At 42.4% G+C, this 12691-nt stretch overlaps 1 protein-coding gene across 3 annotated transcripts in view; it reads right to left on the bottom strand.

Moving 5' to 3' along the window:
• Window positions 1-12691, bottom strand: part of LOC137432927 (uncharacterized protein C05D11.1) — a 199295-nt gene that overhangs the window by 69691 nt on the left and 116913 nt on the right. For all 3 annotated transcript variants that reach the window (XR_010985599.2, XM_068125243.2, XM_068125244.2), the window contains 2 exons: window positions 6255-6329; window positions 5282-5392 (listed from right to left, as the gene is read on the bottom strand). Coding sequence is in view for 2 of the 3 variants with exons in the window: in XM_068125243.2 (XP_067981344.2) it covers window positions 5282-5392; window positions 6255-6329 (186 nt within the window). In the remaining variant the exon portion in view is untranslated. The remainder of the gene's footprint in view (window positions 1-5281; window positions 5393-6254; window positions 6330-12691) is intronic.

Consider the following 12691-nt stretch of genomic DNA (forward strand, 5'->3'; position numbering starts at 1 on the left):
TGGTGGAGAAAAAAAATAATGATGACGTCATCGGTCACGTGGTTTGGCCGCCATATTTGTCCAAAATGGCCGATAAAAAAGTACATTCCGGCAAGTCCTCGGTCTGTGACCGATTTTTCATTTGTTTGTTTGTCTGTCTGTCTATTTGTCCGCACAGCATAAGTACGCTTTTTTCTGCAACCGTTGGTCTGATTGACAGGAAAATTTCACCATAGATGCACCTCCACCGGAATAATTTTTTTATGATAGTTATGACATCATATGTCACATGGTACAGGCGCCATCTTGGAAAAACCGAAAAAGCTATGCACCTCTATATCTCCGAAAGCGCTGCGTAGGAAAAAAATGAGACATGGCTCATTGTAAAGAAATCTCCATGGGGAATAACATATGTTAATGATGATGTCATAGGTGCCTCCATTATGACGTCATATTTCGACAAGTACAAAACTTCATCCGATTAAGATGAATGCCTTGAGCGTCATCTGGGGATAAATTGGTGGAGAAAAAAATAATAATGACATCATCGGTCACGTGGTTCAGCCACCATATTTGTTTTAACCCAAAAGCCTTAAAAACCTCTAAAAACCCTTTATCTCCAAAACGGATAAACAGATCGAGGCAAAACATTACATGCATGATCGCATACCAATGACGAACAAAAAGTTCCCTGAGCATAACGTTATAGGTAACATGGTTTGGCGGCTATGATGTTTTGATGAATAAAACTTTAAAAAGCCAATCCTCTAGAACAGCTGAACAGATCTAACCGAAACGTCACACATATGTTCCGCGTGCCTTCTGTATACCAAGCTGTGTTCATGATTTGATGGTTTATTGGGTATCATTATTGTGTATACATAATTGTGTATACATAATTTTATGGCCATATTGGATTGAAATATTTATTTTATTTTATTATATCTCTTGAACCGCTTCATTAATCGATGTGGAACTTCAAAGTAATGTAGTAGTCGTAAAGCGGATTACGTGTTTAAAATTTTAATATGATTGGTCTTACTTACGTGTCTTACATGTCTGGCAACCAGAACTTGCTATTGTTTGAAGAAGAAACCCTACTATATTATCTTCTCCAGCCATGTGAGTTCACAATATATCTATCAATAATTATGTACTGTTTGAAGCCAGTGGCATCCTGTCTATTAATTACGTACTGTTTGAAGTCAGTGGCATCCTGTCTATTAATTATGTACGTCTATTAATTATGTACTATCGGAATGTACCTTTCAACACTTTGGACTGCTGAGACCCATTGGATCTTTGAAGAACCTTGAAGACCCCTCAGGACACTTAAGACCACTAAGACCCCAACATACCCTGAAGATCCTTAAATACCATGAAGAACCAGAGGACCCCAAGGACCCAAAAGACCCTGAGAACTCAGAAGACACAAAAGACCCCGAGGACCCAAAAAGACCCAAAAGACCATGAAGACCTAAAAGACCCCGAGGACCCAAAAGAGCCATAGGACACTTATAATCCAAAAGACTCCGAGGATGCAAAACACCCTGGGGACTCAAAAGACCCAGAGGACAGCCTCATTTAAAATATATACAGTATACATATTTAAAATACAATAAAAAAAAAATAAAAAAAACACCTTTAGAGGCCATTTTTCCCTGCAAAGCGGGGGTTGGCCTTTTTCGGGGACCGTGGTTGTTGTTGTTTTTCGGTCCCCTTTTTGAAGCAATGTTTTACGGCCGGATGCCCTTCCTGACGCCAACCCTTTTTGCCGCCTTTAACGACAAACAGGGAATTACCAGTGAACTGGTACTCAATTAGCCGACCTCGGAAGGATGACAGGCTGAGTCAACCCCCCTGGCGTTAATTCAGCAATCGACCGGGATTCGAACCCAGGATCCTAGGATCCTAAGCCGGCACCCTAGCCACTAGCCCAACACCAGGGATCTAAATTTAATATATTTAATATATTTAATATATTTAATATATAATATATTTATATAATATAATATATATAATATATTTAATATATAATATATTTAAAATACAATACAGTACTGAATTCAGTATCACAAAGAGAATGCCATGTGTCACGCATGTCTGATGAAAGTGGGGTTGCACAAAAAGAATGAAAGAATGTACAAAAACACCCCACAAAATGCACCTCACAAACATGTCCTGGCGAGGATCTGCAATCTGATTGCTCTTTCTTGTTTCTTATGATTATTACATGTTATAAAGTAAAAAAAAAAACCAAAAAAAAAAACCATTACAGAGAAATGTGATTTCTTCTTATCGTGCCCACGGACAGTCTGTACATGGCCCAGCCAAAACTGGACACATTTTTAATAATAATAATAATGCATTTATTTTATATAGCGCTTTTCAGGAAGCCCAAAGACGCTTTGACAGAGTGCAAAACATAATGCATAGCAAAACATAAAGACAATTGCAAAAAAAAGAAGAATCAATAGGGAAATATTCAAAGCACAAAGGAGGGAGAAGGAGAGGAGATAGTCAGGGGTTAGATGCTGTGGGTTAAATGTTGAATGCAGTGTTGAACAGGTGGGTCTTGAGTGATGTTTTGAATGTGGTGAGTGAGGAGGAGTCTCTGATGGTGTGAGGTAGCGAGTTCCAGAGGGTGGGAGCAGCGATGGAGAAGGCCCTGTCCCCCCAGGATCTAAATTTGGTCCAGATGGGGGGGGTCAGGAGGTTGGTACCAGCAGAGCGGAGGTTGCGGGTGGGAGTGTGTCTGGAGAGGAGGTCAGCCAGGTAGGATGGGGCCAGGTGATGGAGGGCTTTGTAGGTCAAGAGGAGGATTTTGTACTGGATTCTCTGGGAGATGGGGAGCCAGTGAAGCTTGTAAAGGACGGGGGTGATGTGGTCACGGGTCCGGGAATGGGTGAGTAGACGGGCAGCGGAGTTCTGAATGTATTGGAGTTTATTGGTGATTGTTGAGGGTGAACCATAAAGGAGGCTATTGCAGTAGTCCAGACGGGAAGTGATGAAGGCGTGGATGAGGGTTTCTGCAGCCACGGAGGAGAGGGATGGACGGAGACGGGCGATGTTTTTCAGGTGAAAGGAGGCTGTCTTTGTGATCTGTTTAGTGTATTTGTCGAAGGAGATGGTTTGGTCAAAGATGATGCCAAGATTCCGGATGTGAGGGGAGGTGGATACTGGGAAACCGTCGATGTTGAGGGCAAAGTTATGGGTGGACTTGGTGAGCGTTTTTGGGCCAATGATGATTATTTCAGATTTATCACAGTTAAGTTTGAGGAAGTTGATTTGAAGCCAGGATTTTATTTCAGTGATGCAGTTTGTCAGGATAGAGTGGGTGGCGGTGGAGATGGACTTGGTGGAGATGAAAAGCTGGATGTCATCGGCGAAGCAGTGGAATTGGAGACCATGACGGCGGATTAAGTGACCGAGGGGGGACAGGTAAAGGATGAAGAGGAGGGGGCCAAGAACTGAACCTTGGGGGACACCTTGGGGGAGGGGAGCAGTGGGGGATTTGCAGTTATTGATGGAGATGAACTGACGTCTGTCAGAGAGGTATGATTTAATCCAAGAGAGGGCAGTGCCGGTAATGTTAAAGGTGGTTTCAAGTCGGGTGAGGAGGATGGTGTGATCGATGGTGTCAAAGGCGGCGCTGAGGTCGAGGAGGATGAGAATGTTGAGGTTGCCAGCGTCAGAGGAGAGGAGAAGGTCGTTGGTGATTTTGAGGAGAGCAGTTTCAGTACTGTGGTTGGAGCGGAATCCGGATTGGAATGTTTCATACAGGTTATTGGCAGAGAGGTGATGTTTGAGTTGAGTGGCTACAGCGCGTTCCAAAACCTTTGACAGAAAGGGTAGGTTGGAGATGGGTCTGAAGTTATTTAGGGTGTCAGGGTTTAGTCCAGGTTTTTTCAGAATGGGGGTAACAGCAGCAATTTTTGAGGGATGGTGGGACGATGCCTGTAGACAGGGAGGAGTTTATTGTTGCAATGATAAGTGGAGAGAGAGCAGGAAGGGAGGCCTTGACAAAGCTGGAGGGGATGGGGTCAAGAGTGCAAGTGGCAGTTTTCATTCCAATGAGGAGTTCAGAGAGGTCAGTAGGGGAGACTGGGGAGAATTGAGACAGGGGATGGCAGGATAAGGGGGGGCAGGTGGTTTGAGGGGGAGCGGGTGCGGCGGTGGTCAAGCTGTTGTAGATGTTTTCAATTTTGCGTTGGAAGAATGAAAGGAAGGAGATGCAGTTGTCTATTGTGAATGACTGGGTGGTGGTGTTCAGGGGGCTGAGGAGTTTGTTTATTGTAGAGAAGAGTGCTTTTGGGTTTCCGGAGCCAGAGTGGATAATTTGAGAGTAGTAGGCGGAGCGGGCGCGGGAGAGGGCATCTTTATAGTGTTGTATGTGGTCCTTGTAGGCCTGGGAGTGAACTGTGAGACCTGTTTTATTGCGGAGTCTTTCAAGTTGGCGAGCACGAGTTTTCATCAGGCGGAGTTCAGGGGTAAACCAGGGAGCAGAATGGGTGAAAGAAACTGTTTTGGTTTTTATAGGTGCAAGTTGGTCAAGGCAGGAGGAGAGAGTGTGGTTGTAGTAGTCAGTGAGGTCAGAAGGGGTGTGGAGGTCAACGAAGGGAGAAGTGGACATTTTTTCAGAGAGGGTCGATGAGAATGAGGCAGGTGAAAGAGCGTTTAGCTTACGGAAGTGACGGGACCAACACATTTTTGTGCCTTCTTGTTGAATTCGGCAAGATCTGCAACAGTGCAGGGTTCCTCTCGTGATGGACATTGCAGAATATGTTGCATAGTCTGTGGCTCAGTTGCACATTCGCAAGTTGGCGGGCTGGTTGCATTTCCCCAGTTGTCGGGCTGGTTGCAAGAGTGACTCCTAAATAGATAGGGTGCTCACAATGCCTCAGTGTTGCTCCACACCACACGAGGTTACTTTAAGCTGGCGTTTGGCTTCACGGTTTCTGAGGTAGAATGCACAAACTTGCGTCTTTGTTGGGTTTGCGCGAAGGTGGTTTTCTTCATAGTAGGATATTAGTCTCTCCAAGGCCTCAGACAGAGTTTTCTCCACGGTGTTAAAATAAGAAATGTGATGTCAGAATTGAAAAGGAAGTTGTCTGTGTCATATTAAAGAATGTTTTTAAAAAGTATTGTGATAACGTTAAAAAGTTTAGAATCACCATTCTTTGTTGGAAATTTAGTGTCAAACTTTTATACAAGAAAACACAAACATTTTTTTAAATGTGAATTTCAGTTTTTTTTTTTGTTGTTTCTTTTTTCAAGAAAGTAAAAACAAACAAAAACTTACCGTGACATATGGTGCTTTAACAAAGTATTTATGTAGAAGATCAAGCCAAAAGGTTGAAGGTACTTTGGAAAGTTTGTTGTAGGTCTCGACCAGGTTCAGCCTTTGGCGTAACTGCAACACATGGAAAAAGTATGTGGTAGTGACAGCATCATGTTATGGGGATGTTTCTCAACAGCAGGGACTGAGGCACTTGTCAGGATTAAAGGAAAAATGGATGGAGCATAATACAGAAAAATCCTAGAGGAAAACCTATTGCCCTCTTTAAAAAAAAAACCTGAAATTGGGATGATAGTTCACCTTTCAGCATGACAATGACCCAAAGCACACAGCCAAATCTACACTGTAGTGGCTAAGGAACAAAAATATAAATGTTCTTGAGTGGCCCAGTCAAAGCCCCGACATAAATACAATCCCAAATCTGTGGCATGCCTTGAAGATTGCTGTCCATCAACGCTCCCCATGCAACTTGACTGAGCTTGAACATTTTTGTACAGAATAATGGGCAAATATTACCCAATCAAGGTGTGCAAAGTTGGTAGAGACCTATCCCAACAGACTCACAGCTGTAATTGCTGTTAAAAGGTGCTTCCACCAAGTATTAACTCAGGGGGGTGGACAATTATCCAACCAAGAAATTCTATAGTTTTGTATTTTAAATACATTTTCTGATATTTGCAGAATTTATTTTTCACTTGAAAGTTGTGAGTTACGATGTGTAAATAAAGGTGGGAAAAGTCTGATTTAATGCAATTTGATTATAGGCTATAAGGCAACTAAAGGTGAAAATTTTGAAAGGAGGTGTAAACTTTCCATAGGCACTGTATATATGATTACACTTTCCTGTGACATGAAATATTCTAACAGTTTGAAACTGCAAAAACTGAATGAAAATGAAAGATATATAATTTCAAGATTGATAATTTGAACAGCATATTGAACTGCTATTATGGAACATGCTAAATGCTTTACTCACCTCTTCCTCTCGGTCACCATAGAGGAAGTGTCCAATACAGTGAAATGCAACAGATTCATGAGGGTGTTCCTCCATCTGACATGCCAATAGGTACGGAATGTGCCAGGCATGGGCAGGAGAGAGAGAAAAAGAAAGAAAGAAAAAAAAGCCATTTTATGGTAATCCAACTCACACTGATGGATGGGGCTTTTCAAATTACCTAATGCATTCTCAATAAACAAACTACAACGATGCTTTCACTAGCTTCATAAACAGCAATTAAACTTTCACATTCATCAATGTTTAGTAGAAAATAATGGCACTACACTTCTGTGGGCCATTTATGCTAGCACGAAGTTAACACTATTCAGAAAGCACAAAGCTAAATTAACACAAAAATTAGCATCACCATTTTCTTTCTCCACAACTTTGTGCAACAATATTTGGTCACTCACTAATATGTATAATTATCAGAGGTGAAAAGGATTGTCAATAAAATTAAGTGATGATAGTGAATGGTTATTAAAAACGTGTAAAAGTGAGTACATTTCTTTTTTAAATATCCAGTATCTAAGATCGTAGTGGAGCTGCCACAAATGTGGATACACAGACAATACGCAAGACATGACTGTTAGACAAGACAAAACAAGCTTGTGAGACGAGACAAACACAGCCACCGAGGTTTTTAGATGAGACAAACACAGAGAGAATACCGTCACTTCCTGGGGAACTCTGGGTACCAGGGATGTCACAACAATGGCGCCGCATTTCTAACCTCACTCAGCCAGGAATTTCCCAAGAGGAATTGCCTTCACGCCACCGATGCCATCTGGTAGTGATTTTCCGTGCACTATCCTTTTACATGCTGAGCATCGAAAAAGCATGTGCCATTTTCGAATTGTAAGATATGACTCAAACGTCGTTTGAATCACCGACCTCCCAGACTCGGAATGGACGCTCTAACAATTACACCACCAAGTTTGGTTATTATTGTTTACTAGTGGGGTCACCCGTGGGAATCCCACAGGCATGGATGCATGTGACATTTCAACATATTGAGTTAGATGCTGCACCTGCACATTCAGTTTCACAAAATGGTTACTGCCAATTTACCAGATCCACAAATAATGTAATCCACACAATGTATTTACTTCTGATAACATGTGAATGCATGTTCATGCACATGGGAAATACAGTTTGAAATGTGTTATTACACCTCATGTAAAATATGACTTTACGAGCTCAAATCCTCTCCCTCCCACATCACGCACATGGGGGGCAGTGGGTCACACACACGGGGGAGAGTAGGTCACACACACACACACACACACACACACACACACACACACACACACACACACACACACATCTCGTTTTTTCATTTCTCTTCCTCACAATTCTCTCTCTCTCATGCACACATACACATACATCCACAAACACACACACACACACACACACACACACACACACACACACACACACACACACACACACACACACACACACACACACACACACACATGGGGGAGTGGGGTCATACACACATATCTCGTTTTTTCATTTCTCTTCCTCACAATTCTGTCTCTCTCATGCACACATACACATACATCCACAAACACACACACACACACACACACACACACACACACACACACACGGGGGAGTGGGGTCATACACACATATCTCGTTTTTTCATTTCTCTTCCTCACAATTCTGTCTCTCTCATGCACGCACACACACACGCGCACACACACACACACACACACACACACACACACACACACACACACACACACACACACACACACACACACACACACACACACACATATCCACACACACACACATACATGTGTCTTTTGGGCGGTGTATACGAACATCACAAAACACCTATCTCTCCCGGGAAAACCAATGTTACTCTTTTCGTTACAGAATACAAAATGACATTTTTTAAATTAAAGATTTCAAATAAACTTATTTAAAGTGTACATGCACATAGATTATAAAATAAGAACGAAAATATATCTAAATAAGAACGGAAAAATATCTCTCAGCAATTTCCCGTCTGTTTATTTATTTATTTTACATATGTGAATTACACGTCCATGCACACGTGAAATGGAGTTTGTTTATTCATTCTGGATGTGAACACGATGTTGAAAACTGGCGTGAAAAAAAAAAAAAGATTGATGGAATGAATGGATGGTTTAAACAGGATTACCTTTACTTTCGGATAATAATGATGAATGAAATAAGAATGAAGAAATATATGTCGGCATCATTGTTGACGTTTTTGTGACGACTGTCGTCAAACGGAAAAGTAATATATCTTAACGGAAAAGAAAAAGCGAATTTTTAATATATGACGACATTTTCCCATCTGAGATATTTGGGCGGTGTATGATACATCGTGCAACGATTTTTTTTATATATCTCGACATTTTCTCGTGTGTGCATGAATTTTCTCAATTAGTGCTGACACCGAATCTAAAACCATCAATAAAAATGAAATGAGATGGTGAGTTACATTGGAGATAATGGCATGAGAGAGTGTCAATGGCCTTTATGGTATAGGCCTTTGAAAATGCATTTCGTTCTATAAACAGAAACTTTCATTGGATTTTATTCCCCTATTTTTTCAACCGAGTCTAAAACCATGTTAGCGACTGTGAAAAATTAAATGAGATATCGAATGAGAGTTGAAATAAAACTGTGAGCGAGCAAGACACCAGGGGCCTAACAAAACAGGCCTCAAAGCTATGCAAGTAAATAAAAAGGTGGATATTTGTTTTTGAAACCTCTTCCAGAATGGGTGGAGCTACTCTCTCAACGGAGGAAGCCACACCCCTGGACAGATGTCCAACAGACAGACAAAATCACCTACGGAGAATATATTGTTACAGACACGACTTTGATGTTAAGGTGGGCCGAGCGGAATGGCCGTCGTGTCCGCACAAATTACCCGATTGTACTCGAACGTTGACGAAGCCGCGCCACGCTGGCTCAATAAGGAAAAAGAAGACACACGGCTGAATTATAATGACAGACACCAATGTTTCGATTCTCAATTATATTCGTACGGAAAAGGTTAGATTACAGGGGCTAGAGGTATATCACAGGAAGACGGGCACTTAGACACACTCTTATATTAACCCCGGACAGACGACAGGTAAACGGGACAACGGCTGACTCACACGGGGTTTGATGGCTAGGAAAGGCAGATAGCGATGGCTCAAGGTGCACTCTTGGCTCAAAGCAGGGTACAGTCCGGTCCAAAGATGCGGGGAGGTCACCGCGCTCGGAGGGGACGTTCTTTCTCAGGCGGGTCTTTCTCTCTCAGCGATCGCAGGCAACGTTCTTTCTCAGGCGGGGCGCATCTGACGTCACATCCGGCGCGGGGCCGCGTATATCCGGCGGGGAGTGACACGCCCTCGGCTCGTTAGCTCCGCCCCAGATGGAATCGGTCCGCCCTTCTGATTGGGTGCGGGGGGGGGGTTACCAGGCTCCGCCCTTGACGAGGAGCTGACAGCCAGCCCCTCTGGTAACCCCGTGGAGCGCCGAGCCGGTGTGAGGACGCATCCTCCCCCCGCGCCGCCGCGCCGCCCCCATCTCCTCTGTTGTTGTTGTTATAGTTGTGGAAGAAGATGGAAGGAGGTATGGGAAAGGTCCTAAACTCACTACTGATGCCATATAATCACATTCTGGTGCAACGAAGAGTCAGAATTAATGGAAACGAGTCCTTAACTGACATAGATTAAGAATAACTAGCAAGATGTCCGAAAGTTGTCTACGTGTGGTGCGGTGGACCTGGGCACGACATTTAATGGGGGAATAAGGGGAAGGTCGGCTCTACTGAGTGTTATTTACATGCAATGGGACTAGGGAATGGGGGATTGGGGAAAGTTGGGGAGTATTGGAGAAATAGGGGAATATTTACAAGCGGATATGGAGGCCAAATTCCATATTCGCAACAATATCTATCTATAATTCCAGTAATCTCTGTCTGTACGTCTGTACGTCTGTACGTTTGTTTGTTTGTCTGTGACCGCTGTTTCTCGACAACCACGGGTCCGATATACTTTTAACTTGCCAGGTATATTGCTGGGGACCCGAGGATGTGCCTTTTCAAGGTTTCATATTAATCGGACAATTACTTACCGAGCTATGTCCAAAAAACGATTCAACCAATCAGAGAGCAGCGAACGATCGCGTGTGCCGAACGTGGCGGACACACTCTGCCTCGGATGGCACATTTGAGAGCGTATTCATTTATTTCACGTTTGCAAACTATGTTGGCGTTAAACTATGTTTTACAACTAATAAAAACGAATTTGCGATTCATTCGCTTTCCTGCGCGTTTGTGCACGCGATGGCGATTTCTTTACCAAACTCCGGAAGCCGTTCGCTTTGGACCAAACCATTGCATGTAAATAGAGGGGGGGGATTGTCACCACTCGCAAGCCGTTCGCTTTGGACCAAACCATTTCATGTAAATAGAGGGGGGGGATATAATTTTAGATATAGATATAGTACGGGCATGCCCTAGTAATATAAATACAAGCTTCACGGAAGAGCTTGGAAGCAAATATCACATGTAGGACAAGGACTTTGTTGACAATGAACAAATCAAAACGGTATGTGACATTTGAACCTGGGATCACAGATTCAGAAGCTATCTACTGAGATTGGAACACAAAATAGGCTAACCCCAAAAAATGTAGTGTTGAAATATTTGCTACAAAATATTTTTTTAATGAAAATATCACTCATTATATACGTGCATGTGAAAAATAAGACAAAACACTACAATAATAGCAAATTACATGCCCCATTAGCTCATTGAGCTCCTACTATAGAAAATAAAAAGGTACATTTTGAAGGAAAGCAAGCAAGCAAGGTACAATTTGCACAGGACGGGAAAGAAGCTCATTTGAAACAGAAATAACATCTGCACATTCCTGTTGTTGTGATTATCTGTTTATTGCAAATTAAAAAGTCAATTGCGATTGCATTCTGCTTCACACTTGCAGAGAGCCGCGTACTGTAATTGATCATTGATGCACTTGCAGCGCTTGTGACGACCCTTGTCGGCATGGCAACCACATCGTAGTAATTTCTGGCATGCTTTAGATGCATCTGGTAAAGTAGTCCACAGGGGATCCCAAAACTCTTCTCCGAACGTTTACAGTCTCATTCACCCGGTGATGGTAACTTTACAGAAGGAACCAGGCATTGGTCCAAACAATGCTCAGCTTAGTACACAGCTCTTTTGGTATGCTGGAATGGAGCTGCTGCTGGTGGAGCAATACTCTCTGGGGATACTCCTTTTTGAGAGAACGGAATTTTACGAGCCTCATTGACTCCTTTACAGTCGCTGCTTCTGTCGTACATCAACACGACAAACCTCTCGAGAACAGCCATTGCAGCATTAACATCAACTTCTATCGGAGTGTGGCTCGAGGATTCAAAAACATCTGTGGCTCAATTTGGCCAATCACAGTGTCATTCAAAATAAATGCGATTTTTTTCACATTTCCAGCCAGATTATATGTGCAAGCCCTGTGAAGTTTGCCTGAAGTTTCTTCACAGAAAAAAAACGATTGAATGCCTCCAGTCTTCCTTGGAGATTACGCCTACTAAACTCACAGGTAATTGAGCTCCGTCCACCTTTCATTTCTCTGCTCTCAGTTATTTTAGATTGCTGAATTTGTTTCGGAAAGAATTTGTGCCATTTAGATGGTCTTATCTTAAATGTTTCAGCAAATCCCGTTCCCAGAAAAGGTGGCAACATCAATGTTCATTGACAGTGATTTTAATTTGCAAAATCGAGAGACGAGACAAACTGTCGTACCGAGAAACAAAATATCTCTTGAACAAGCTGCACACAGACTGAATGAAACACAGAAAGAAGATGAGAGGAAGGTGGAGATGAAAGAGAAAAGGAAAATACCAACTGACAATGAACAAATGAAAGGGGTGAGGTATGGGGGGAGGAGGGGAGGAGGTGGAAAATCACAATAACCTGTTAATATGATGTCCATCTGCCCTTCACCAATATCAGCGAAAACTTAACACAACCAAATAAATACAAGCTGTCTTCGTATGGAATTTTCTGGATACCTAAGAATTTGAGGGTTTCCGTCTGACAAAGCGTGCACATTTGCCAGTCTATATCTGTCATATTAATGCGATGTCCAGCTTCCCTTCACCAATATCAGCAAATCTCATGAAGCCATCGTCATTACGACGACCCACCACAAAATGTAACTACAGTCATTCGTATTCAACCTCAAAAACTATGCCTGAAAAAGACCAAACATGCGATTAGTCAGGCAAATTTTAGTACCTGCTTGGGCATCAAACTCAAAATATTGTCTAAATAACTATAAGCTGTATACAACCAAATCTTGATTTTAAGTATATCAACTAGGATAACAAAACAAAATTTAGCTCTTTGA

This window comes from Myxine glutinosa, chromosome 8 (assembly GCF_964187855.1).
Source record: "Myxine glutinosa chromosome 8, kmMyxGlut1.1, whole genome shotgun sequence".
In the NCBI taxonomy this organism is placed as follows: Eukaryota; Metazoa; Chordata; class Myxini; order Myxiniformes; family Myxinidae; genus Myxine; species Myxine glutinosa.